This window comes from Lethenteron reissneri, chromosome 45, assembly GCF_015708825.2.
Source record: "Lethenteron reissneri isolate LAM-NWPU_2019-01 chromosome 45, ASM1570882v1, whole genome shotgun sequence".
Lineage (NCBI taxonomy): Eukaryota > Metazoa > Chordata > Hyperoartia > Petromyzontiformes > Petromyzontidae > Lethenteron > Lethenteron reissneri.
The window spans coordinates 6,529,594-6,555,333 of record NC_083823.1 but is presented as its reverse complement, the minus strand read 5'-3'; the positions used below and the strand labels follow the sequence as shown (position 1 = coordinate 6,555,333).

At 46.4% G+C, this 25,740-nt stretch overlaps 2 protein-coding genes across 2 annotated transcripts in view; both read right to left on the bottom strand.

Annotated features, from left to right (window-relative positions):
• Positions 1 to 3,340: 3,340 nt before the first annotated feature.
• On the bottom strand, positions 3,341 to 8,692 carry LOC133353915 (sialidase-3-like). Its single transcript, XM_061570426.1, is given in 5 exon segments — positions 3,341 to 4,281; positions 4,283 to 4,525; positions 4,528 to 4,986; positions 6,483 to 6,692; positions 8,298 to 8,692. Coding segments are annotated over 5 exon segments (1,227 nt in total). The 5' UTR covers positions 8,322 to 8,692; the 3' UTR covers positions 3,341 to 3,990.
• A 9,159-nt stretch (positions 8,693 to 17,851) lies between these two features.
• The window catches only part of LOC133353815 (arf-GAP domain and FG repeat-containing protein 1-like), a 36,369-nt gene continuing 28,480 nt past the window's right edge, over positions 17,852 to 25,740 (bottom strand). Inside the window, exon 13 of the mRNA XM_061570236.1 lies at positions 17,852 to 25,036. Coding sequence (XP_061426220.1) covers positions 24,977 to 25,036 — 60 coding nt within the window. The 3' untranslated portion in view covers positions 17,852 to 24,976. The remainder of the gene's footprint in view (positions 25,037 to 25,740) is intronic.

Genomic DNA, 25,740 nt, shown 5'->3' with positions numbered 1-25,740 from the left:
AAAAACCAGGGCATCTGCTGTCACTTCGTAACTAACTGGACCTTCTGCAGCAGCAGCAGCGGCGGCGACGGCGAAGCACGAGGCATTCTTATTAAACGCTTACGAAATCTTTGCAACGTTGCAAAAAACAATAACAGCAATCATGGTCTCTTTCTTTAAAAAAACACAAATGTGTTTAGTTTGATCTCACGCGTCGCTAAATGGGGTGGTGGGGGGGTTGGTCTAACTTTGTGTTTTTTTTTGTTATGGGGTCGAGGAAGTTAAAGTTGAACCACACGGGAATGGTTAAGGGGCCGTCCATAAATGACGTCACGCACCTAGGGGGGGTGGGTCAGACATTTGTGATGGGGGGGGGGGGGGGGGTGAGAAATGTGACGTCACATCAAAATGCGCAACTTTAAATAAATATAGACAACACGTTCTACTTAATTAAATAGACTTTTTGATAAATGTTTTCTCCTACAACATCAGAGTGCAGCGCCACATTAAATACGCACTACAATGACAATAGTTTATAGCGATTTGAAGCATGTTCTATTTTCAAAATGGAAATATGGTTTGGGGGGGGCAGAGCTTTGTGACGTCATAGTTGAGGAGGGGGTTCTGACTTTTTGTGACGCCGTGTGACGAGTGGGGGGGTCAAAAATCGTCCAAAATCGCGTGACGTCATTTATAGACGGCCCCTAAACCAAGTCAAGTGGTTATCCTTATATTCTTAACCTGGGGGTGTGAGATGTCCTTTCTGGGGGCTGTGCGTGACGTGACCAGATTAATATTTTTTTCGAAGGTCAATCGAAAACACAAATTAAGCACGGGCACGCGTTAAGTACAAATCAAACCTCCCGGGTACTACCAAAGATTTGTCCATGAAGCCATCCAGATATACAAGCATAGACACAACTTCAACCGGGAGGATTGTTTTATATTAAGCATAAGAACCGTGGGATTAAGTACTCCATTAACCGCACACTGTACGTGGTGAACATGGAAATAAAACATGCTCTGATAATTATACAGGGTGGTTCAAAATTTGTAACACTTTGGAGAATTTGCAACAACACCACAATAAATGTGCCTTTTCCGTGCTCTAGAGACCACCTGGAGAAGATTCCAGGCACGCGTTGACAATGATGGCGAACAAGTGGAGACGCTTTGACTTTTTGAAGCTATTGACATATATTTGTTATCATGTTGTAGGGGTGTCAGAGGAAGGATTCCCACCAATAGGAGGGTTAGTGGGACGGTGACAGGAGACGGGAGAGGAGTAAGCGAGGAGATATAAGGGGAGAACGGGCGGGAAGAAGGGAAGCTTTGGCGGGAACGAGATTGAGACGGCTGGGGACAGGTGTGGATGGGAGAAAAGGATTAAAAGACGAACCCCCTGCAACCTTGTGTCGGCTCTCCTTTACAATGTATTCGTTATTTCCCCATTAAAAACGATAGTCCCATATAAGTGTCAACATTTTCTTTAAGCACCCTACATATACATTGTCCAGAGACAGCAGACAGCCTAATTTATGGCCTCGTCTCACCAGTGTCAAACCAGAGAACGCCAAAAGGCGAGCAGTACAAAGACAATGCACGTGTAGTGACACAGCGCCGACTGCTGTCCAGCACCGGCAACTGCGGTGGGCAGCTCACTCGCCGGTGGGCATATACACGGTGGGCGTGCTGGCAGGGCGGAGGAACTGGGGCAAGGGTCACCTCATCGGGAGGCCCCTGGAACCTCTAGTGGGTTCGACAAGAGAGGCGTGGCCAGGACGGAGCCAGGCCGCGCCCAGTAGAATAAAAGCAGCGGAGAGCGAGAGCTTCGGGCTGTCAATGCACAAAACTTCTGCAGCAAATTGAGCTCACTTCAGTTGGCGGTCGACGTTCGAAGTGAGGACTGCGACCCCCCTCAAAGGAACGGTGCCGGCCCCGTGGTCGCATCCCATGTGATCCGTGGGATCAAACAAATCACTCGAGACACCGGTGTATGGCAGCCAAAAGTAGTTTACTCGAATGCTAGTCCCAAGAAGTCACGTTTGGCACAACGGTCCTTTGCTGAACGATGCAAGTAATGAATAAATTACATTTCTGTCAATACGACGTTATTAAAGCTAATCGGTGGTCAACTCAAATGGCAGAGTGGCAGTCAAAGGGGGGGGGGGGGGCAGGCAACTCGCCATCGGGTGCATCCACCGTGGAGATAGGGCTATAAAATTAGCGTGTATGCCAGTGGTAGATGGAATATTGAGAGATAATGATGATGGCTTGGGGAGGCCTTCAGACAGCAGTGGAGAGATCACTGTGTAGCTGTTTTTTCCAACTTTTTCCAGGCAGGGTCGTCCAGAGGTTCTTGGGAGTCCCAGTGCAGAATGTCCCGCAAAAAGGGGGGTGGCATCACTGGCTTTGGGTTGAGGGCATTTAGACTGTAGACTTTATGGAGACAGGTAAGGCCAATTGAGCTTAACAGCTCTTTTTCTAGGATTATTTAATTTTCTTCAAGTCTAACCTCAAGACCTTCTTTCCCCTCTATGACCGACTGCCTCTCTCTATAAACCAAATAATTACACGGTTTCTGTACAGCATCTTGAGATGTGGCCGCGTTAAGAAGCTATGCAAGTAGGAACACTTCATTTGGCCCACCCGTATGAGTCCAGTCCATCATGAATGTACGCTGATCACACAGAGTAAGCTCTTTGGAATAACAACACTGTTTAAGTCTGTTGCAAAACTGGCTCAAGACTCGAGGATGATTCCCCAACATCCATGGGTAACTGGGTCCAGGTGTTCGGGTCGGAGACCCCAAAACTGCGTTGTCCGTGTTGCTGCACGAGGTTTGCGTGTTGGTACAGCAGCAGATAGGGGTGCCATGGTGGCGAGATGTTAACTACCTCGCCTAGTGTGCAAGAAGGCATGGGTTCGATCATGACCCTGACGCCTGCTGTATATTTGAAGTTTGCATGTTCTCCCCGTAATCACGTGGATTTTTCTCCGGATCTTCCAGTCCCCCCCTCCACATTTAGAAACACGCGTTTAGAGTATTTGGCTGCTATAAGCTTCCACGTGATAATCACTTCGTTGAGCTATCAATTGTGGCCAGGTCACTTCTGAAAAGAGCCATACAGCTCAGTAGACCTTACCTGGTCAAATTAAAATTAGTTTATAGTTTAGATCACCGAGGACTGTGGACGATAGACGGCGTTGATTGGCGTCCATTTAGGCTGGTACACACAGCCCACATTGCATTGTATAGTTCGGTGATGGTGAAGGTAGGGTGACAGTGATGGACGTGGTGTGGCAACAAATATTTTCAACCAATCAGCGGTCTCGCTCAAAAAATAAAAACCAGGCCAGGAAGGTTTAAAAGAAGTTTAATGAACAAATATGAAGCAGGACGTGCTATAGAATGCAACACTTTCAGATGGAATAACGTATTGCATCCACACAATGTCATATGCAGATACGGTATAGTTTACATGCATAGCAGGGGGGGGGGGGGCTAAAACTAAGCAACAAGCACTGCACTGTGACCACCGAGGCCCTGGGTTTGAATCTAAGCTTCAGCCATCGGTGGTTTAAACCAGGTTCTCAAGAGTTGATGGTCTCATGATTACACAAAACAATAATGGCAAGAATGTTTTGCTTACATTGGCATACTCCAACTATAAGGATTAGTAAGGATTTAAAATGAATTTTGTTGTGACTGACACAGCTTTGTGTGGATAAGAGGCGACCTCAGAAGTAGTTACGTGAAGTCCACTTCCAGGGGACGTTCTTTAACACGGGGTGGGGAAATTGTAAAGTATTATACATACTCTTTTGTTCTTTCAGTAAAGTCACGTAGGTGAAAATGACTTTACCGAAAGAACCAAAGAGTATGGATCCGTGCAGTCACGGAAACTTCAAATCTAGAATGTAAAGTATGCAATATTGTTTCTTAATTTTCAAATATGATTGAAGGTGGTCCGAAATTCCAATGCCTTAAACCTTGCCAGGAATGCATATTTATTTAGGTTTCACTCCTGTGTACTTCTCAACATCAGCCAATGAGAAGATGCAAAAGTTAATTTTGTCTCGAGAATCTTTTTCCCCGCCCTCGTAAAGGCACCCGAACCACAGGCCTCCCCCCTCCGTCTTGCCAAGACCGGCCAGGTCCGAGTACCCGCTGGGGCCTTTGAAAATCACCCAAGGATCGCTCCAATTTTCCAGGGCCATGGGCGCCTTGTTGAGGTAGACGCCCAGATCCAGACGCTTCTTGGGTTTGGACGGGTGGGAATAGAGGAGCCAGTGCTTGGGCAGTCGTGTTGCCCTTCAGCTCGGGCAAGAAGCTGACGATGCTTCCGTGGCAGCCGTTCCAATCTTGAGCGGCTTCGACCAGCCTGGGCACAACCGTACCCTCTCTGAAGGACTTCCCCAGGTCGTCGCTAATGGCCTGGACACGGAACTCGTGCCCTAGCGTGCGACTGTTGCAGATTACGACGGGCCGTCCAGCCTCGTCGGAAACCATCGCAACCTGACACTCCCCGGTGTTACACCCCCCCCCACCGCATCCCCGACTTTCCAAGTGCTACCCGCATCATCACTGTAAATGGTGAATGAATGAGGACGGCAGTCACTCTTGGGCAACTCGTCTTTGAAGTAGGCATGAGCGGGGATGAGAATCCGCCCGAACTTGCTGCAGTTGCCCGTCCTGGCGGGCAGGTGGAGGCCGTGGCCGGGGCCCAGTGCGAACGTGGCCCAGTGGCCCACGTGCGACCCCAGAACCGCGTCGGTCAGATCGACGGCGGCGCCCCAGGTGACGCCGAGGTCCGTGCTGCAGGCGTAGGCCAGCCTCGCCGCGTTCCGCCCTGTCTTTAGCTGCTCTCCCTCCGACAGACCGGTTGGCACCGCAATGAAAAAGAGAAACAATTTCTTCTCCACGAGCACGGGGCATGGGTTCATGGAGCGGTGGCCGGGAATCGAGGCGGCAGCCAGCTCCTGTATCTTCCCCACGTCGGCAACCTGCAACGTGAGACACGGCGATAGAATCAGGAAGGTGAATGCATTGTATGCTTCACAGCATTGATTCTCAACTTGTAGTCAGTGGACCACTAGTGATCTGCAGACCAGTGGTCCCCTCCATACACTCTCAGACATCTATCCTACCTCTCCCCTCATTCTACAATCCTCCATTAATTGACTGCTCCAGCAATCAAAGCTTTTGTCAAAACCTTCAGTCAACATTCACTGTGTGAGTTCGCTCATTCTTGTCTGCTGCCCCTATTGTCTGGAACTCCCTTTCCCCAGCCATCCGTGCTGTCAATTCCCTGCCTCTGTTCAAGTCCAGACTAGGGATCTTCATAAAGTCCTCTGCCTATGACTGACTGCCCCTTCCCATAGACTCACACAAATGTCCATATGTTCACTTAGGGAGTCATAGACTCACAGAGAGACATATGCCGGCTGCCTCTATCCCTATGTATAATATATATGCCCAGTGTTTCCTGATTGTATCCATTGTTATATTGCTTGAAGAGGGATGTCGGTCATCGTGAAGCTGCCTCTCCTACTACCCACGACTCACCCCCTTCCACAACCCCCAGCACTGCTAATCAAGGCCAACCCTGTATCCAGAGGGAGGAGTGGGGCCTAAATAGGATAGAGGTGGAGTCTAAACAGAAAAAGGAGGACACAAAGAGGGGCCTAAACAGAAGCAGGTCCTGATAACGAAGGGGTGGGCCCAAAGAGGAAGGGGAGGGGCTTAAAGAGGAAGGGGCGGGGCTTAAAGAGGAAGGGGCTTAAAGAGGAAGGGACCAAAGAGGAAGGGGAGGGGCCTAAAGAGGAAGGGGTGGGGCCTGAAGAGGAAGGGGTGGGGCTTAAAGAGAAAGGGGTGGGGCTTAAAGAGGATTGGGTAGGGCTTAAAGAGGAAGGGGTGGGGCCTAAAGAGGAAGGGGAGGGGTTAAAGAGGAAGGGGCGGGGCCTAAAGAGGAAGGGGTGTGGCCTGAAGAGGAAGGTGCGGGGCCTACAGAAGTTGAACTTCCCTGTAAAGGTTATAAAAGTGTAGAAGGATCAAATATGTGCAGCAGGCACAGCAGCAGCATGGCTTTAGTGCTGCATATGCAGCCACAGGCCAACTCGTTGTATTATACAGTAATTCCCTTAATTTATGTCTTGCCCTTTTACGTTGTTTCACAAATATGTCGTTACTTTATTAATACCGCTACCTGATTTGCATCACCTCAAATAGCACATCGCTGACAGCATAAATCGTCCTTTCTCGTATCCATCGCATCTCAGCCTTCACCTTCCATCTACCCTGTAATTTTCTTTGATTTACGTCGTTTCCATATTCGTCGTCTTACCTTTCCGGAACGCATCCCCGACGTACACCGGGGGTGTTACCGTTTTGCATTACGCTATTCTACGCCAATTTTAGCCATTCATCCATTAAAGCGGTTTCCTTTCAGAAAAATGCGAGTGAGGGCCCCCCCATAACCTTCCGCAAGCGGTTCACGAACCTTGAGGACTCCGGCTTCGTCCGCCAGCTTCACCCTGCGCACCACCAGGTGCTTGGCGTGCTCGTCCTTGAGCGAGGAGCGTTTCTCGGCGAAGGCCAGCGCGGCGCGGTCTTGGGGCAGGTACAGGAGGGCGGGGATGCGGTACGTGAGCTCCCCCTCTCCCCGCTCGTACAGGGCCAGCATCTTTGGGGCTGTGTCGGCAACGGCCATCTGCAAGATAAGGGAGGGGGGCGGCCACACACACTGTTGGTGAGACTCAAGAGGTCAAAAACCCGTTTGAACACACGTTGCTGGGAAATATTGGAGGTCCAACCCGGGTGGCAAGGCCACATACCTTTACAAATCTCACAGAAGCTAAGCAGGTTTAAGCCTGGATTGGGGTTGCCACCTGTCCTGTTTTTTTTTTCAAGGATCGCCCTTTTGTTCAGGTAGCTCCCGTCATGGGACATCAGTCAGTCTTCTCGAGTCAATGCGTGTGTACTTCTTCTTGGTTCTTTCGGTAAAGTCACGTAGAAGGGAAATAATAAAATAATAAAAATAAAACATAATAAAATTATTCTCATGACGTTTCGGCCACAACGCAAGCAGCCGTCCTCAGGTGAAGGACAGCTCTGTCGGAAAGACAGCGTCTGAATGAACACCACCAGGCTTGGAAGCGTATATTTAAGCTGGGTTGGAGGGGGAAGAGCGCCTTGACAAAGGAATTTGCATATCAAGAGGAATTTAGCATATTTATGGCAAATGCAGATATGGGATTAGTCACTACTTGTGACTAATCCCATATGTGTGTACTTGTAGTTCTCCCTTCCTCCGACACTGTGACATTCTTCTTCACGTGATGCGTGCTGGGGATTTTGTTAATCCCGATTCGAGGGCAGTAAGAATAGAAAGAGAATCGTAATGCAAAATAACTGCAAAAACGCTTTCGCTTTGCATTTAGCCACCTTCACCAGAAAATGAAGCCGATGGGAACATTGGCCACGCGCTGGCAACTGCGTGTGTTGGGCAACGAAATGTGCTATAATCATTGACGAGAAATGTTCCCGGGATGCAACTGTAACGGACCTTGACCACGCTACAGGAAAGAGGTTGCACAAACCGATTTCAACACAATCCCGTAAACAATTCAGAATCTTTCGTTAGACTGCAAGGAGGAACCCGATGAACCGTGAGAGTGATCTGTTTCACAGATGCCCAGTATGGGCGGCTCGGCAAACGATCGACCACGTACTGGTGGCGAAATAAGTTTGACGTACATATTGTGATGAGTGATGAGCGGTGATGAGTGACGAGCGGTGACTTATTCACCTCTTAAAATTTGCTTAAATGAAACTGAAGTGGATTAATTACACTCGCACACGCATTGCCACGTTGTCCACGAAGATCTTGGCAAACTGAATACAGGTAGTCCTCTACTTACGATGGAGATGCGTTACGACGACCCCATCGTAAGTCGAAAATATCGTAAGTCGCAGATGGCCTAGCCTACCCAGGAGTCTTAAAGAATGGTGATAATTTAGCAAAACAGAGCAATTTACAGTACCGTACTGTATAAACTATATACTGTATTTATTAATTACAATACTGTATTGCACAGTAAAATGTAATCTAAAAAAACAAGGTAAATTCTTAGCCTACCTCTATTAACTGCAATTTAATAGAAAGTTTTTTTCAGGAAACAATCTTATCTGCTATAAAAACTTTTAACATGCATTGAACGTATCATATCGTGGTAACCTTAAAATGAAATCGCTAAAGCTACGTATCATACATGCATTGAACGTATCTTAACGTATCATATTGTGCTGTACTCACCAAGATTCTGTCCGTCGTCTGCATACTTGAACGATGTTAGGTTGTTGATGGCAATTTTGTCGTATCGCTATCGCCATCGTAAGATCGAAATATCGTAAGTCGGAACCATCGTAACTCGGGGACTACCTGTAATTGACAATTTGAAGGCCAGAGAACTACCTGAAAAAGCTGGATCAAGAAAATGTGTTTCTACAGTACATTCAGATCATGTACAAACAAGAACGACTGTGGATTCAGTTAAGTTTATTTTGTTTAACCCGAGTACTCAGGAGGTCAGGATAGTCTCCATTGTAATAGCGATCGCTATACCTGAACTTTATAAAATGCGAAAAGTTAATTTATTCAGTGGCAACCGATGCAGTCGTAGAAGTGCTCAGAAACCATGGCCTTGATACAGCAACAAAAAACCATGACACTTGAACAAATACAGGAGAGATTTGTGATGGGAGGTCGCAATATGCAAATATAAAGAGGAGACAAGCAGACGTTCTCGCCGAGGTGACTCAAGGCCACATGTATGCTGTGCAGAAGACATTCCTGTCAACCCCTTACCAGTGCCCACCTTATTACAGACCAATTCAGATCTTATTGGTCACCCCGTGCCCTTTATAAATCCCAACGTTCATCCTACAAAGTCCCATCATAAGAGAGAAACACAAACAAATAGACAAAAACATGTTTTTGCCCGTATTGAAACGGCTAGACCTGAAAACTCAATTTCCCTGCACAAGAATATGGGCACACCGTATGGGTTGACAGGTATGAGAACATCTTTTCGAAACCTTGGATTGGGCAAATAAAGGCATAAATGTGAATGGACAACGGGTTACCTGTAAAACAAAGTATCCATGTATGTGCGATGAAGATTAGAAAGGGCAGCTACGTACTGTGCGAAAGAAGTTCCACATACAGAGCCCGAAACGTCGTCTGTTATACAGGGTGCTTTAAAAATGTTTTAACACTTCTGGGAATATGCAACAACACCACAAGAAATGTGCCTCCGGGCTCTGGAGACCACCTGGAGAAGATTCCAGGCCACGTGTTGACAACGATGGCGAACACGTGGAGAGACTCTGACGTTTTGAAGCTATTAACATACATTTCATATTCTTTGGGTCTTTCGGTAAAGTCACGTAGATAATACACTTTATTTTTTTATTATTTTATTGTACTATCTACGTGACTTTACCGAAAGACCCAAAGAATATGAATTCCTGCAGTCACGAAAGCTTTAAGTCAAGATTTAACATGCATTTGTTATCATGTTACGGTGTAGTATTATATGTTCTTTTTCCATTAAAAACGATAGGCCCATATAAATGTAAAAAAAAAAATTAAGCACCTTGTATAATTTTCCTCCTTCAAGGCCACATATATACACACACACGCGCCGTTATAGACCAACATGTTCAGTAGTTGTCTGTGCTTGTGCACCACTGCCAACACACACCAGCATCACCGGATAAGGTGTTACAGCAGAGTGCCGTGTACCGTTGGCAGTTATTGAAGATGGACCTGGATCACAATGATGGTAGCAAGAGGCGAACACGATCAGGTTGGAGTGCTTATGGAATATTAAACAAATTTAATCTGATCATAAACAGCAGACGTATGAGCCTACTGGTAAAACCAAAATATGAATTCTACTCATTCTGTCAAATTGCCCGATGATGCTGGATGTAATTACCCAGCGAAACGTCGTACTCAAAAATTGTAAATGTTGTGGATTCACTCTTCAACACACCGGTGGGCTAAAGTAGTGAACTATTTTGTCTTTTGTCAACGTGACACTTGTTTTTACTGATTGGCCGTGCCGGGTGGTGGAGGGTTACGACACATTTATAAATAACGCGATCTAACCCAAAAAAACTTTTTTTATGAATATTGGTCGCGAAAGCCAACGTGTTAAAATTAATTCTACTTTTGTTTCGCCAGGTATAAGGGCCACGGAGCTATATAGCTCTTTTTCAGAAGCGACCTGTCCACGAATGACATCGCAACGAAGTGGCTTATCATCGTGTGGACATTTAGAGCAGTCGCCAAATACCCTAAACGCGTGATGTTGATTCTATATGTGGAAGGAAAAACAGGAGGACCTGGAGAAAAATCCACGCCAACCACGGGGAGAGAGAGGGACACTGCAAACTCCAAAGCAAGCGTCAGGGTCGGGATTGAAACCCACGACCTCCTGTATACCAGGCGAGGTAGTTAACATCTCGCCTGCCATGGCGTGAATTGTAAACATGGACAGCGACAAACAGAGAAGTTGGAACAAAAAAACATCTGAAAGGTGCCCAACTAATATTGATGCGCGCTTCGACTTGGACTGAGAAAACCGAACGAGAAGCTAAAGTTTGCATCGCAATTTAGAGACATTCCACAGGCTTCGGGAAAGTCACCTGCAATAGAAGGGGCTGGCGATAGCAACACAGGGAGACAAGACTCGTGACGGCAGTCGCAGGCAAAGTCAAGAGGAACACGGAGCCAGGGAGGACGACGCCGGAGAATGGACCGACCCCGTCTCGTCACGCGGTACGACAGCGGCGAAGAAGATTCCACCGTCTTCTTGGTTCTTTCGGTAAAGTCACGTAGAAGGGAAGTAATAAAATAATAAAAATAAAACATAATAAAATAATTCTCACGACGTTTCGGCCACAACGCAAGCAGCGGTCTTCAGGTGAAGAACGCCAGCAGCCGTCTTCAGGTGAAGAATTCTTCACCTGAAGACGGCTGCTTGCGTTGTGACCGAAACGTCGTGATAATTATTTTATTATGTTTTATTTTTATTATTTTATTACTTCCCTTCTACGTGACTTTACCGAAAGAACCAAGAAGATGAATCCCTGCAGCCACGAAAGCTTTAAATCGAAAGATCCCACCGATTGTCTTTCTCAAGTCGGTCGGTCGGTCGGTATGAGTGCGCAAGAATAACCCCGGCATGACTTTACCTTCTTCCCCAAGAAGGCACGCTTTTATTTTCTGCACGGAGAGAGCAGTGTTTCCACTGTGGTCAGACTGCTGCTGCAGTTCGCTTCGAGTAGAGACTTGTCACCCAACCCAACAGCGATGATGACCTGCAATGCCCCTACGGGTACGAAAGCAGAGATAGCATCTGGGGAGCGGGGAGGAGGAGGGGTGGGAAGAGATTCGTCCCCTTTTGTTAGCCGCCAGGCTTACTTTGGGTGCGGCCCGCACGAGACACACACCGATCCGTTTCGAAGCGGAGGGCGTGGAATGCGATTCCCTGTAAATATTGTTGACGACGGTCAAACGTTCCCAAACCCCGTACGCTTGTCCACGTGGCTGCCGTGACAAGGATTGCTTCACACGCAATCGCGCACGGTACACGCGCGCACAGCGGATGCCCTTTTTTTTGGCAAGCCACTGCTGGATGAGGGACCCATCTCTTGCCGTGTGGGTTGTTGTGGGGGGAGGGGGGTTGACCGCACTTAATCAGACTGGTCAGTGCGGGTTTGCGGAGGGAGGGTGGTTTGCATTCCAGTGATTTATAGGACAATCAAACCCCCACCACCACCCCAGACGTGTTATTACTCCGGCGAGTTGCCCAGGTGTGTCTCACGGAGTCTCGCGATTGTTGCCAGGAGGTTCCTACCAAGCTGGCTAACACTCATTGTGGCGAGCACTCATTCCCCCATTCATTCAATCCGTTCATTCGTCATTTAGCGTCATCAATTTCGCGTTCGGCAAAATTCACGGCACCACAGACTCGTCACCCCCCCCCCCCCCCCCCATTGTTTCCTCTCATCAATTTGATTCACATCATCTCCATTTACATTCGCACGTGTCCCGTTCTTAATTCTATGTAAAGCGCCTTGATTAAGGCGCTCTATAATTTAAGATAAGAAGCGATAACAGGTCAGGGGGGGGGGGTACAACGATCGCCGCCTTTTTCAAGTAACATTTTTTCCTTTTAAAGTTCGACAACTTTGGAGCGTGACGGCGTCACGGGATCTTTAACGTCCGCTGTGAAGCAAGAGGGCGCGTGGGGAATGTTCAAGACACACGGCAGTGTTAACCGGGGCTGTCTGCCCGTTTCAAACCGCGGATTTTTTGTAAACATGGAAACAAAATCGGTCGAAGCGGTACCACTGGGCGCGCGTCACCGACCCTTGAAACATGCGTCGACTATTTTGCTGCAATGTCCAAATGAAAAGCCACTTTGTTGAGCTATCAGTTGTGGCAAGGTCGCTTTTTTGAAAAGAAAGTCAATAACTCAGTGGGCTTTGCCAGGTCGGATGGTTTAGTTATATTGGTATATGTTTGGGTGATTTTTTTACCTTGTACTTTGAACTCCTGTCGTGTTTCTGTATTGTTTATTGTCACCTTCTTACACACCACCCAAATGGACGTTTATAAAAAAAAAGTGAATTCTTGTCGGAGCAAGGAGACAGTTTGGGTGAGATTTGTGAGTTTCGAGAATGTTCCATATTGCACCACGCCCACAGATTCGAACTATGTGCGTACGTGTGTTAATCGGAGGTGCGTTAGGGAAGGACAACAAACTAAACCCAGAAAGCAGCTCGAAAGAAATGAGTTTTCAATCTAGAACTCCGATTAATTCCGACGTCAACACACGCAGACGCACCGCACTGAACGCTCCTGAAAATTCAAAACAGACTTCAATAAAACGACGTGGTGCAGAAAACAGTTGACAAAGACGGCGATATTAATTACACAGTTTATTGTTAGATATGTTTATGGTTAATAAAGCACTTTCCATAATATACTACCGACACGGTGATAAAATAGCTCGGCAAAGGCAATACATTATGGGAACATTGTAAAAAAATGTAATTCCAGCTTGAGAGAGACATGTGAGTTAAACAGTAAATAAACAATGCAGTCAGTTTAAAGCCACATCAATGGTTGTTTTTTTTTACATTTTTGTAATTTTTATTTAAACAAGAGTAACGTGCAATATCAACCGATACGACCGGGCGGTGAGGGGTCGGGGGGGGGGGGGTAAAGGCTGTCTCGGGGTAAAGGCTGTAGCGGGAACACAGCAACAACAACGACAACAACAACAACAGATGTCCCCCGCTATATTTTATTTAAGACACAAACACGGTATGACAGACGCGTGTGCACGACGCAGCTTTCCTTTTAAATGCAATAACATCTTCGACATCTTGAGAAGGCGTGTAAAATAATCTTCAGAATTGCACTGCAGTGTGTATGTAGCAAACGTGTCATTGGTTACCATTGGTGTTTAAAACATGTGTGTTTGTGTGTGGGGTTTTTAAAGCTATGTAACAGCTTACGATATTCAGCGGGCTCTGTGTCACAAGCTACGTTGCGCGCCGTAATAAGTAAAATGCTTACTGCCGATAATTTTAAAACGTTATATTGGTGAAAGATTAAAAAAATCCAGACTTTGCATGAAAATTAGATGGATGTGAGAAATCAAACAAGGTAATAGTTTCGGCACGTACACGCGCACAAGCATCATGCCCTCTCGTAGATAAATGCCTGAAAGGTTTTGGGCCAAAATTGCCCCCAATTAATAGAAGTTGTTTTTTTTTTATTCGAAAATGTGCATAAGCGTGGTGTAACTGACATTTTAATTGTCGGTTTTATTTTGATCGACTTCAAAAGTCAATAATTCCTGTTATTTTTTCCATTTGCAGAAATGTTGCTTCTGTACGAAATGGCCCAGTTATTGTTTTACATGGTGAATAAGCTAAGTTTTGTTAAAACATCCCAAACGGGTTTCCAAAGGACCCACTTAAGGTTTAATTGACAAAGGTAATGCGAATTGCACATAGAAAATAAAAACTAACTATAAATAACTTATGGGCCACAGCGGTATTTAACAGCAAAAATAAACGATAGAATTTAACGAGGCCAACAAAAAAGCTACGTTTCAGCATGCAAGTCATCAACAACTCCCCCTTAAAATAAAAACGTTACTTGACGTAAGCTCACTGTTCAGTATAGAGCACTTAGGCCTGCCTTCATGTTTACCAACTTGTTAACTATATACTTTGACAATACCTTAGGTAAGCTCTTTGGAAAACACACGGACATTTTTGCCCAATAAGACTGCCCCCCCCCCCTCCGTAAGGTGGATGCACACGTGTAACGAAAAGCAAAATTTTGAATAAGAATACATCAATACTAAAAACTCGGTCAGCTTAGTTAATGCAGCAGCTTCCACAATAAATAATCCCTCTTTTTTTTAACGTGGATAAAATAGATTTTTGTTGGTTATGCCGACCGGAGTCCAAATCACTTGTTAATTTAGTTCGACTTAATCAAAAGAATAATTAAATGGCCAAACAATGGAGGATTAATTCCGCTCGGGATTTAGTTAGTTCTACAGGAGAAATAGAACGAGATTAGTGTTGTTTATCACACGCAAGAGGCGTTCTCAGGAGAGAGCTGTTTCTGGGCAGCAAACCACAGTTTGCCATCAATTACCAACGATGCTGTTTCACTTTAAAGACATCTGCTAGATGCATGGACACCACAAGGACAGTGCATATAACACATCTAGTGGAGTGGTTCCCAACCTGTATGGGCACCGTCAGACGGTGTGAAATGATCCGCAGAATTTTTGGAGACACTACTGTTGCTACACTATAATTTCTGAACATTTGTATTTTTTTAGAGTTGACGGTGATGTTACGGGTCCACAAATGTTGGGAAGCAATGATCTAAATGCAAAGCCGCTGACAGTTTGTTAAAAGTGGCCAGCAAAACGGTTCATTTTTCTTTAGTATTTTACTCCCAGGCCAAGTGCCTCACACTTTCTTAGATTGTTATAGGTGAAAATAATTACAGAACACTACAATTTTGATTTGTAACAAAAAAAAATCAGCATTAACATTTGAGGTTTATTTTCAAGCATATCGGCAAAATGTTAGTAAAATATTGTAGTGTTTCATATATATACGATTCTGATCCATCCAGAACGCGAATTAACTACTGCCAACTTTTGATATGACCACGTGAACGAAACATAGATCTTGATCACGAAAAAAAACCCACGTTGTTGCACATTTTGCAAACAGACGCCAACAACGATCCTATTTAGTGATGGCCGTCAATGCAACATTCCTCCATTCAACACAGGCACATTTTTGTTCCGTTAGCTATAAATCAAGCCTTGAGCCAGTCCACCGGCAACACAAAATCAGGCGTGTTCTTTTTAAACTCAGGACTGAGGGTAAAGTTGCTGAGCTAATCACCCGAAGACATAATAAACAGTCTTCCCCTCACATCCTTCCAAGACCCACAAACCCACAGCATATATCTTGGAGGCAAATTCCACATCTTTCATGTAAATGTTCAGCCATTTTGTGAATCCACCGCTGGACGAGGGCTTCCTCGCGGCGGGCGGGCCGTGAGGATCATCTGAATAAACTTCAATATGCTGGTCAGTGCAAGTTGTTGAAGGCATGGAGCATAGATACGGGTGCAAAGAATTAGTGCAACAAAAAACTTTGCTGCACTAACCCTCGGCTGCACTAACCCTCGGCTGCCCACCACGGAGCCTGCTATGCATGGTAGCCACCTATCAGCGCACCAACCAGGTTGAACACAGCTGAGCGACAGAGATCTGACGAGATCGGGTGCATTCTGGGTGATATGGTCATCGGCCTCCCGCATCTCAACTTTACTACGTCAAATTTTGATTTAAAGCTTTCGTGACTGCAGGGATTCATATTCTTGGTTCTTTCGGTAAAGTTACGTAGAAGGGAAATAATAAAATAATAAAAATATAAAATAATAAAATTCTCACGTTTCGACTGCAACACAAGCAATCGTCATCAGGTGTGAAAAAACGTGAGAATTTTATTGCTTTATATTTTTATTATTTTATTGTTTCCCTTCTACGTGACTTTACCGAAAGAACCAAGAATGTTTATTACGTCACTTTCCCCCGTTTGTTTATTTACACACACACACAGCAATCACGTTTGTTAGACTAGGCAAGGGGCTGTTAAACCTCCTGACCTTTTGTTGTGGTGTGTTTGTTGTCCTACTCCCGCACCTGACGAGCACGGTTGGCTACGTACAAGCACGGTTGGCTCCGTACGGTGTGATAAAAAGTTCAACGAAGATAGGTACTCACGAGGACCTGAATACCAAAATATCCACATTGCAGGGGGCCACACGACACACAGCGTGCGTCACATGGTGGCGGTCACGTAGAGTCGTCACGCAGCCAGTTCCGCTCGTGCTGGTCGCCTGCGGAGTTTTTAATGAAAAGAAGTCTGCACAAGCTCCCCGGGACTACTCACGTCTGATTCGGCAGACAAGCGGCGGGTACCCGGGGCTGTTCTGACGAAGGCGGATTTTTTGTTCACCGTTTCAAGCCAAGATACACTGAATATTTAGTCATCGTGGCCAGTAAGCTACGCTTTGATCGCCCCTGGTCTAGACGCCAGTGACACCTGGGCCAAACTTCCCTCATTGCCAGCATCCAGGCCACCACACCTGTGGGATGCCGACCAATATGAGGGGGAAGGGGGTGGGGGTAAAAATAATCACAGTTAAATATTTTCATGAACCAGCTTGAGGCTGGCTGTAACAACAGCCTAGATAACTATGCTGTGTGCAAGTTGTCGAAACATCCACACACCACAGTAGCTATCCATTTAATCGTGTACACGTACGAAGTCCTTCGTCAATCGAGGCCCTTTCCCCGCTCCGTGCGGGTCGTGGTATTTGAACACCACAACACCGATCGGTGCGGGTTGGTGATGGCGGCGGGCATAGATGCGGGCGCACAGAAGTACAGTACAACAATGGGGATTTCCTGCACTTCCTCATGCTGGCCACCGCGTAAGCACGGCCTCGCAGCCGCCGGTGACAACCTGGCGTGCATGGTGGCCACGCGTCCATGCGCTAGCCTGGCTCAACCCCCACTCAGCTTCTGAGATCTGACGGGAGTTCGAGCATCTCCGCGGGTGACGTCGGTCACGGGCAAGGGTCGGCGACCTGCGGCTCTTTAAGGACCGCTTCGTGACGGTTATATATTCAGGGCCACCGCGCGGTTAATGGGGAAAAGAGAGCTTTGAAATAACCCAAGGATCAAGAGTTGCGGAGACAAAGTTGATGTAAGCGACATGTATTTGAGCCTTCGGAGTTGCAACAAGACCCAATTGCTTTGATTTCTTATTAAAACATTTCTAAGATAACCTTCTTACAAAGAACTATCCAATGGGTCAATTGCGAGGCTCTTGCAATATAAAGTTTTTTTTTTATTGTATTAACCGAATTGGAACAAAAATGTCTCTTCTTGTTCTTAGGTTTTTTTCGGTAAAGTCACGTAGGTAAAAACATTAAAAAGTAAAATAAAAATCACGACGTTTCGGAGGCAACACAAGCTTCCGTCTTCAGGTGGAACCGTCACAGCCACGACAGCTGTATCAAGTAAATGAGAGATTGCAGGAGCTACCACTCCGTTTATATAAGTGGTAGCTCCTGCAATCTCTCATTTACTTGATACAGCTGTCGTGGCTGTGACGGTACCACCTGAAGACGGAAGCTTGTGTTGCCTCCGAAACGTCGTGATTTTTATTTTATTTTACTTTTTAATGTTTTTACCTACGTGACTTTACCGAAAAAACCTAAGAATATGAATCCTTGCAGTCACGAAAGCTTCAAATCTAGAATCTCTTCTTGTTATTTTGGTTGCCGACCCCTGGTCATTAGGCGTCCGTATAATTGCGCGCGTATCGGGTTCATCAAACCACAGCGACGTTTTCCGAGTGTGGCGTTGCCTCGCACCATTCTGCTACTGCTGGTGGCGGCGGCGGTCACGTAGATGCCGGCTGTGGGAGGCGCCCGTGCACATCAGCGGTTCTGGGTTTTTCACAAGTTTCTTTTTTTAAACGAGACGATTGTAAGAAGGCACCAGCGGCTGTGAATCGAGAGCACGCACCCACAACTTGTGCACACGCACCTGCTTGCGATTTAGACTAAGACGAGCGGACATAAGGCAGCAGGCGGGGCAGCGGCCGGAGCGCCCGGTACGAGGCGGTCGACGCGCGTACGCCGCGGCGGCGCTACCTTCACGTAAACCAAGCTGTCGCAAAACCCGGCACACTGCATTTTTGTTTGTTTAGCACAAAGAAATACACGTTAACCAAAGCGAAAAAGGGCTCAGGGAAAAAAATATATATAGCGTATACTACATAAAATGAAAAATCTGCTGCTTAAAGCCACAGTCTATACTGTTTATTCTTGTAAAACTTTTACCATTTTATATACAGGTAGTTTGTCAAATGTACTTGCGTATTTGATGCGGTGAGACTTATGATGATGAGAGTTTCCGTTTGAGAGACTTTTCAGAATGTCATTTCATCAGTCCACTCAGAGCCGTCCCAGTCGCGCCCATTGAAAGTTTGAAAGAGCAGTGGGGTCAACCCCACTGCACTTATTAACGGTGCGCGCGGTTAATGGGGAAAAGAGGGCTTTGAAATAACCCAAGGATCAAGAGTTGCGGAGACAAAGTTGATGTAAGCGACATGTATTTGAGCATTCGGAGTTGCAACATGACCCAATTGCTTTGATTTCTTATTAAAACTTTTCTAAGATAACCTTCTTACAATGAACTATCCAATGGGTCAATTGAACCTCTCATTAAACGCAGCCACTCTCCTCCTCAGCCGACACTGTTAAATAGGTTAAACAATTTGACAACTTCAGCTCACAGGTACTAAAAACACCAGAAATAAAATAAAAAGCAGTTGCACTTTTACAGAAATCCATTGTCACCGTCATGATCCAGCGGCCACTAGTGGCTGCAGGGGTCCTGTGAAATCCATCAAACGCGCTAATAATTATAATTTACAGCACCTTGTAAATCCACCGTTGGATGATGGCCTCCCCACATCGTATCAATTGTGGGGGGTTGCTTGAAAATACTTCACCATGCTGACCATTGCAGGTTTGTAAAAAAGACCCAGGGCCGATTTGTATAATCACCTCGCCACTGATGCGAGTCATCGCTGGGAATTGAACTTGGGTTTCCGGGTTCAAAGAGCAGCGTGTGAACCCACTGTACCACCGCTCCACCATGCAAATATCGTGAGCTTTGGAAGTGATCTTAATTGTATGCATTGTTACACCTCTAATCCCTCCCCCGTGCGAGTTACTAATTCGAGAAAGTAAAATTACGCGAGGACGGCTCAAGGGCACTGTAAACTGCGGAATAAGCGCTCGTGCATCTCAACACAGATGCGAGATCACAGCCGAAGAGATGTGCAAAGTACAAACGAGGATGCTACATGTCAGCTCAATGCAGGAGCAGGACTATCGGGATTTGTCTGGGTAAAATCGATTTTCATTTTATTTTATTTTCACCTACGTGACTTTACCGAATGAACCAAAGAGTATGGATCCTTGCAGTCACGAAAACTTAAAATCCAGAATTAAAATCGATTATTACTCCATCGATCGCTATCCGTGAGATTGCTCGACCAAATTGTGCAACGCGTGTTGGCACCCGATGGGGAGGTGACGGACAGACGGGGGAGGGAGTGGGGGCCGCTTTGTGACGCCTTCAGCATCATCGAGCCCACGTCACGCTGGGTGTGGCTTGGGAGGTTTCCTGCCTTCGGAAAGCGGTGGGATGTAGGGGCGGGGGGGCGGCGGTCAGAATTTTTAAAAGCACTCCGAATAACGGGAGCACACACAAGCCGGTGAATAGACCGAAATCGTCCCGGCTTTACCCATCTTCGCGATCTACAAACTGGGGCTTTGACGACACCTTCATAAATACTGCTCGAAAAAAAACAACACAAGGTCGCAAAATAAACCGCCTGTTAAAGCGAACGCCAGAGACGCTTGAAGCCCACGAATTCCTTAATTAAATAAAATCCAGTGTGAGGATTAACTGGTCAAGTGTCCAAGACGCCAGCTTTCCCAGCGCAAACGGTATTCCCTAACCTAAAGTGTGTGTAGCGACGCACTTGGATTAATCCAGGCGAGATGAAAACGAAATACAATCCCCCCCAACATAAAGCTCGTGATTTTTTCCTACAAGCAGATACATTTCTACACATGTATAACGTACGTGGTAGCGAAGATGATGTTGACAATAGCCCAGCACGTTCGCCACTTGTTGCAAGAGTTTCACGGTTCAAATCTGCTACTCCGCTCTGGTTAATACTGCAGTGTGTGTTTAAACCATAAATACGTGACACCTGACTCACAGTGGGGGAAGTTAAAGATCCCGTGACATCAGAGCATTGTGTGCTAGCGTCAAAGTTTGCCAAAAATTTACATGAAAAATAACAAACTGGGATTACACAAAGCAACGTCGCGCCCGGAACGCAAAACTTAAGCGGCTAAACATCTCTAAAACGTGCGAATACCACAGTGCGCAAATGATTTGATATTGGGTGACGAACTCTCTGTCAAACTTTACAGGTTTTCACCAAACGCAAAAAAGGTGGAAAATTGAAAAGATGTACGGGGAGCACAGAAAACGAAAGGTAGATTTACTTTAAAAGCCGTTCAGCTTTCTTTCTTTAGAACTGCTGATTGTGTTTAAGTTTTTTGTCTGATTGGCACGGTTGGCTACGTGCGGCGCGAAAGAAGTTCAACAAATAGATACAGCTTTCCAGTGGCGCTAAAACGTACGTTAAATTAAAATTGGGACGAAGTGATCATTGGTTCTGTGCGAGGTCGAGCAAGAACAACGACATCATTATCGATGGTCTCAGCCTGGTCACCAGTGACCGCACCAAAAAAAAAACCCATCACATGTAAGTTTAGTTCTGCATTTAGCTTGGGCAAAGATTTCAGCTCCGAGAATTAAAATAAAAACTGTATCGTATCGGGTTGACACTCCGTGTGGCTGGGAGGGTGGGAAAGTGCTGCCATCTGCTGTGCAAAGGGATCTCAAGATGTAGTTGCGTGATATCCGCTTCTGTGGAACGGTTGCTATGCTCTGCGAGAGATCCGCATTGATACTTTAGTCCCGTGACTAGCCACCGATAGCACAATCGGGATAAGCTGGGGTGGGGGGCGGGGAATTTACCCAACAAGTTAACTTAGAAATAGTCTAACCCTCTCGAAATGGTAGCCACAGGACAGGGCTCGGTAAAGAATTGCCGTGGACGGCACAGCTTGAGTTTTGAGTGACATTCCACTTCCTCTAATGAGAGGCTGCCCCCACTCCAGAGGTTACAAAGAGACTCGTTGTGTAAATGACTCCTATATTTTAAACTTATTCAACGTTTCACATTTTTTAAGATTACGGTCATGACTAACATTTAACTCAAATTCATACGTTACACTACTCAACGGATTTAAACCACACTTGGACTAAGTGTTGTTTTTTTAAGTTTACATCTCTAAAACGAGACAACGAGATGACTGCAATCTGCTGTGTACACTTCGTTAGAATGTGTGAAAATGAGCCTCGAGTATTATAAAGGAGTCTGACGTGCCCACATGTGCACAAAACAAAAACACGGCCGACCGTAACCGTGCGGACGACACACCGCTGGCACTGCACGACTGCGGATTCAACACCCAAGTGGGTTTCACCAGCGATCAAGTGAATCGTAGTTCGCAACGAGAGCCCATATGGGTATTCAAAATCTTTTTTTTGTTTCACCAGGGGCAACCCCCCCCAGCCCCCCATAATCGCTGTTGTTGTTGTTTTTCTTTGGAGGTTAAAAATGTCCACGTGATGATAAGCCACTTCGTTGAGCAATCATTTTTGGCCAGGTCGCTTCTGAGAAACAAGCTAATATAGCTCAGTGGGCTTCGCCTGGTAAAATAAAAAAAGTTTAGTTTGATTTGTATTTTTTTCGAATATTTTTTTTTACCTTTCCTATACTGTCGTGTTTTTGTATTGTTGTCATAACGTTCTGACCTGCCCCTACTGGACACCTGTGTGAAAAAGAGATTTATAGCTCATTGGATTGCTCCAGTCTCAATAAATATTCTGATTATAAGTCAAATAGGCATGTACCTACAATTCCCCCCAACACAGCCCCAACACCTGCACACTGTGATGAACTTTGAACCCCCAGACAGAGATTAATTGCCGGGAAGAAAAATAATAACAAGGCAGCGGCCGAGATGACAGCTAAATCCAAAATCGGTGTCATCTCAAACACGAGTGTAGGTTTGCGAATGACAAAAAGCTCACTTCGTCGATTGACTACTCTTCTCTGCGATTGGTAAAAATAACAGAATATACGTGATTAAATAAAACTACGCTGCGAGCCACAATTACACCAATGCACACTCTTGTTAAAGGCAGGCGTACTTGGGGGACTTTGATTCCAGTAAAAACGCAAGTTCGTAAGAAATCTTGCTCAATCCACAGCAGAACTATCGTACACATCGTCTGAGAGTTGGGCTAACATTCATCATTACACAACGAGTGGGGAAGCGGGGGGGGGGGGGCAGAAGCCAGGAGGCCACGCAGAGATAAGGTGCTTTGTGTTAGGCAACTTTTGATTCGTTGTTGAAGCGACCGCGGGGAATCGCATCAAGCGAACGCTCACGTGAATCTAAGAAAAAAACATTGCATTGCAAAGCGCGCCTCGTAAGCAAGTTGCCCGTCAGCCCGGTAGAGGGCAGGTGCTCAGCACCGGACCCGGCTGCAGAAACGAAGAGACGGTCCCCCCCCCACCTTGTTCTGAGATGTGGGAGGCCAATGGAAGGAAGTTGAGAGTTTGAGCAAAAAATCAGGCAAAATGTCCTGCAGGCGAACCCATTTCAACTGCCGAGGCTGCATCTTTATCTGCGAAAGTAAGTGAAGCTTCACTTTTTTATCAAGCTGTGATATTGCGTGGGAATTAATTGAAATTGGAATTTTCACCAAGTCGGCACGACCTGTTTGAACAATGAGGCACTGATGCTCATCTCCTGTTTACAGCCGTTAGCCGGTGGTGGAAATTCCACATTCCTATGGTGGGGGCGAGTCTTTGTACACATTACGTTAACACAGTGCTGTTGTGCAAAGCATGATCATCTATTGGATTGCATCTCCATTTGTTTCCTATGATGATTAGCTTGTTACAGAAATTTTACACGAATTGCTTCTTTAGTTTTCTAGAGTTTAACACGTAGTCTTTCGCGACCAATATCTATAAGAGGTTTTTTTTGGGGGGGGTAGATCGTGTAAATATATAAATGTGTCGTTAAACCCGCCACCAACCAACACATCTCAATAGGTAGGGTTGTCACGTAAACAGAATATGTAAATGTTGTGGCTTGGCTCTCCAACAACCCTTACTAGTTGGCTGTGTCGGGTGGTGACGGGTTTAACGACACATGTATATATCTACGTGATCTAACCCCCCAAAAAAACTCTATTATGGATAGTTTTCTAGAATTGAACAGGGCAACGGTCTGTAGTTACTGGCTGCACTAATATAATCTGAATTCAACACGAGTGACACGGTGAAACACGAGAGCTATTCTTGATCCGACGCTTTTAAAGGCGTAACAGGTAATGCTACGCTAGGCGCCAGAATATAAAAACAAATACATGCTGCATACAAGAAAATTAGATTAAAGAAATGAAGACAGCTGAAAGTTCAGACTTAAAAGGGATTTTCAGATCCATTCATGATTCGTCGTAAGACATCATTCTCATCATCCGTGTCACCAGCCAATGCTTAATGGCTGGTAGACATTGTTAAAAGAATTACAAGTTAAACATAATTATTGGCTGGAAATTTGTAATTCTATATTACCAGCGAAGCAAATAAAATATCAAAAAGGGTTAACATAAACCAAGACACCACCTGCCACAAAAGTGCCCCCTCCACGCCCCCCCCCCCCACACTATTGATAATGAATTAAAATGCACTCTTAAAATAAAAGCAGTCTGGAACAACGGTTGCCGCCTCAGTTCCCCCCCCCCCCCAAAACCTTTTATGAAACTTGGGTGCTTCCGAGATGAAGAAGCCTTGGTGATCCAGATGACCGGGGGGTTTCGTGAAGGGACAGCTGTCCGCCGCCGTGTGGTCAGAAACACAGAGGGGCAGCAGTCCACTGCCGTGTGCTCAGAAGCACGGAGGGGCGGCTGTCTGCCTCCATGTGGTCAGAAGCACGGAGGGGCAGCAGTCCACTGCCGTGTGGTCAGAAGCACGGAGGGGCGGCTGTCTGCTGTAGTGTGGGCAGAAGCACGGAGGGGCGGCTGTCTGCTCTGCCGTGTGGTCAGAAGCACGGAGGGGCGGCTGTCTGCCTCTGTGTGGTCAGAAGCACGGAGGAGCGGCTGTCTGCCTCCGTGTGGTCAGAAGCACGGAGGGGCGGCTGTCTGCTGCCATGTGGTCAGAAGCACGGAGGGGCGGGTGTCTGCCTCCGTGTGGTCAGAAGCACGGAGGGGCGGGTGTCTGCCGCCGTGTGGGCAGAAGCACGGAGGGGCGGCTGTCTGCTCTGCCGTGTGGTCAGAAGCACGGAGGGGCGGCTGTCTGCTGCCGTGTGGTCAAAAGCACGGAGGGGCGGCTGCTTGCCTCCGTGTGGTCAGAAGCACGGAGGGGCGGCTGTCTGCTGCCTTGTGGTCAGAAGCACGGAGGGAGCGGGTGTCTGCTGCAGTGTGGGCAGAAGCACGGAGGGGGCGTGCTTTTGCTTCCTTATGTTCCCGGGAGTTGCCGCGAATGTCGCTCTGGAGTCAGGGTGTGGGAGGACTGCGATGCCGCTGCTCTCTGACGCCCACACGCCGGACGCCCCGACTACAGGAAGGGGTTGGTGGATGCGGCGCTGCCGGGAAACTGCCCGCCGTTTGTTCCACCCTGGTTCGAGAAACGAAGAGAGAATAAAAACACGTGTTAATATAACTCAACGTGTCGCAAGTCTACCGCTGTGTAACAGCACATATATATGTAAATAATAAAAAGTAGACTAAAGGTGCTGGACTGCAATTTGTTTTCTTCGAGTGAGCTCAAGAGGCTCCGAAAGTGGGTATTCATGGCCTACTCTTCCACGCTGGTCAAACGCCTTGGAAGAGGTGGCACTACCCATACTTTACCCCAACTACACGTGGCCTGCTGTAGTGGGGTAAAGTTATACCGGGTGAATTAGAGGGGGTCAGTGGCGGGGGGGGGGGGGAGCATTAAGAGACGTGCTAATTGTTTCAACTGCAAAGCCAGGAGAACGAATCAAACCGACGAAGACGGTCCTGTTGCGAGTTCAGCGAGCGCTCATCCTTCATTGCACGATCCATCTTCATGCGATAAATAATAAATGCCCCTTTAATTACCCGGGTAAAAGTCTCACTGAGCCTCAAGGCTTATGTTTCGGGATAGTCCTGCATTGAGATATTTGGCCAATTACATTTTCAGGAGCATTTGATGTGTCGAGGACGACCGGAGTAGCTGGGGAAATGCAATGTATAGGAGGGAATTCCATTTAAAACTCTGCATAGGGAGATTGAATCCACAGCTGTTCTGCCTTCTCTTAGCCATCTCCTTTAGGTATTTGGTATTAAGCCAGAAAT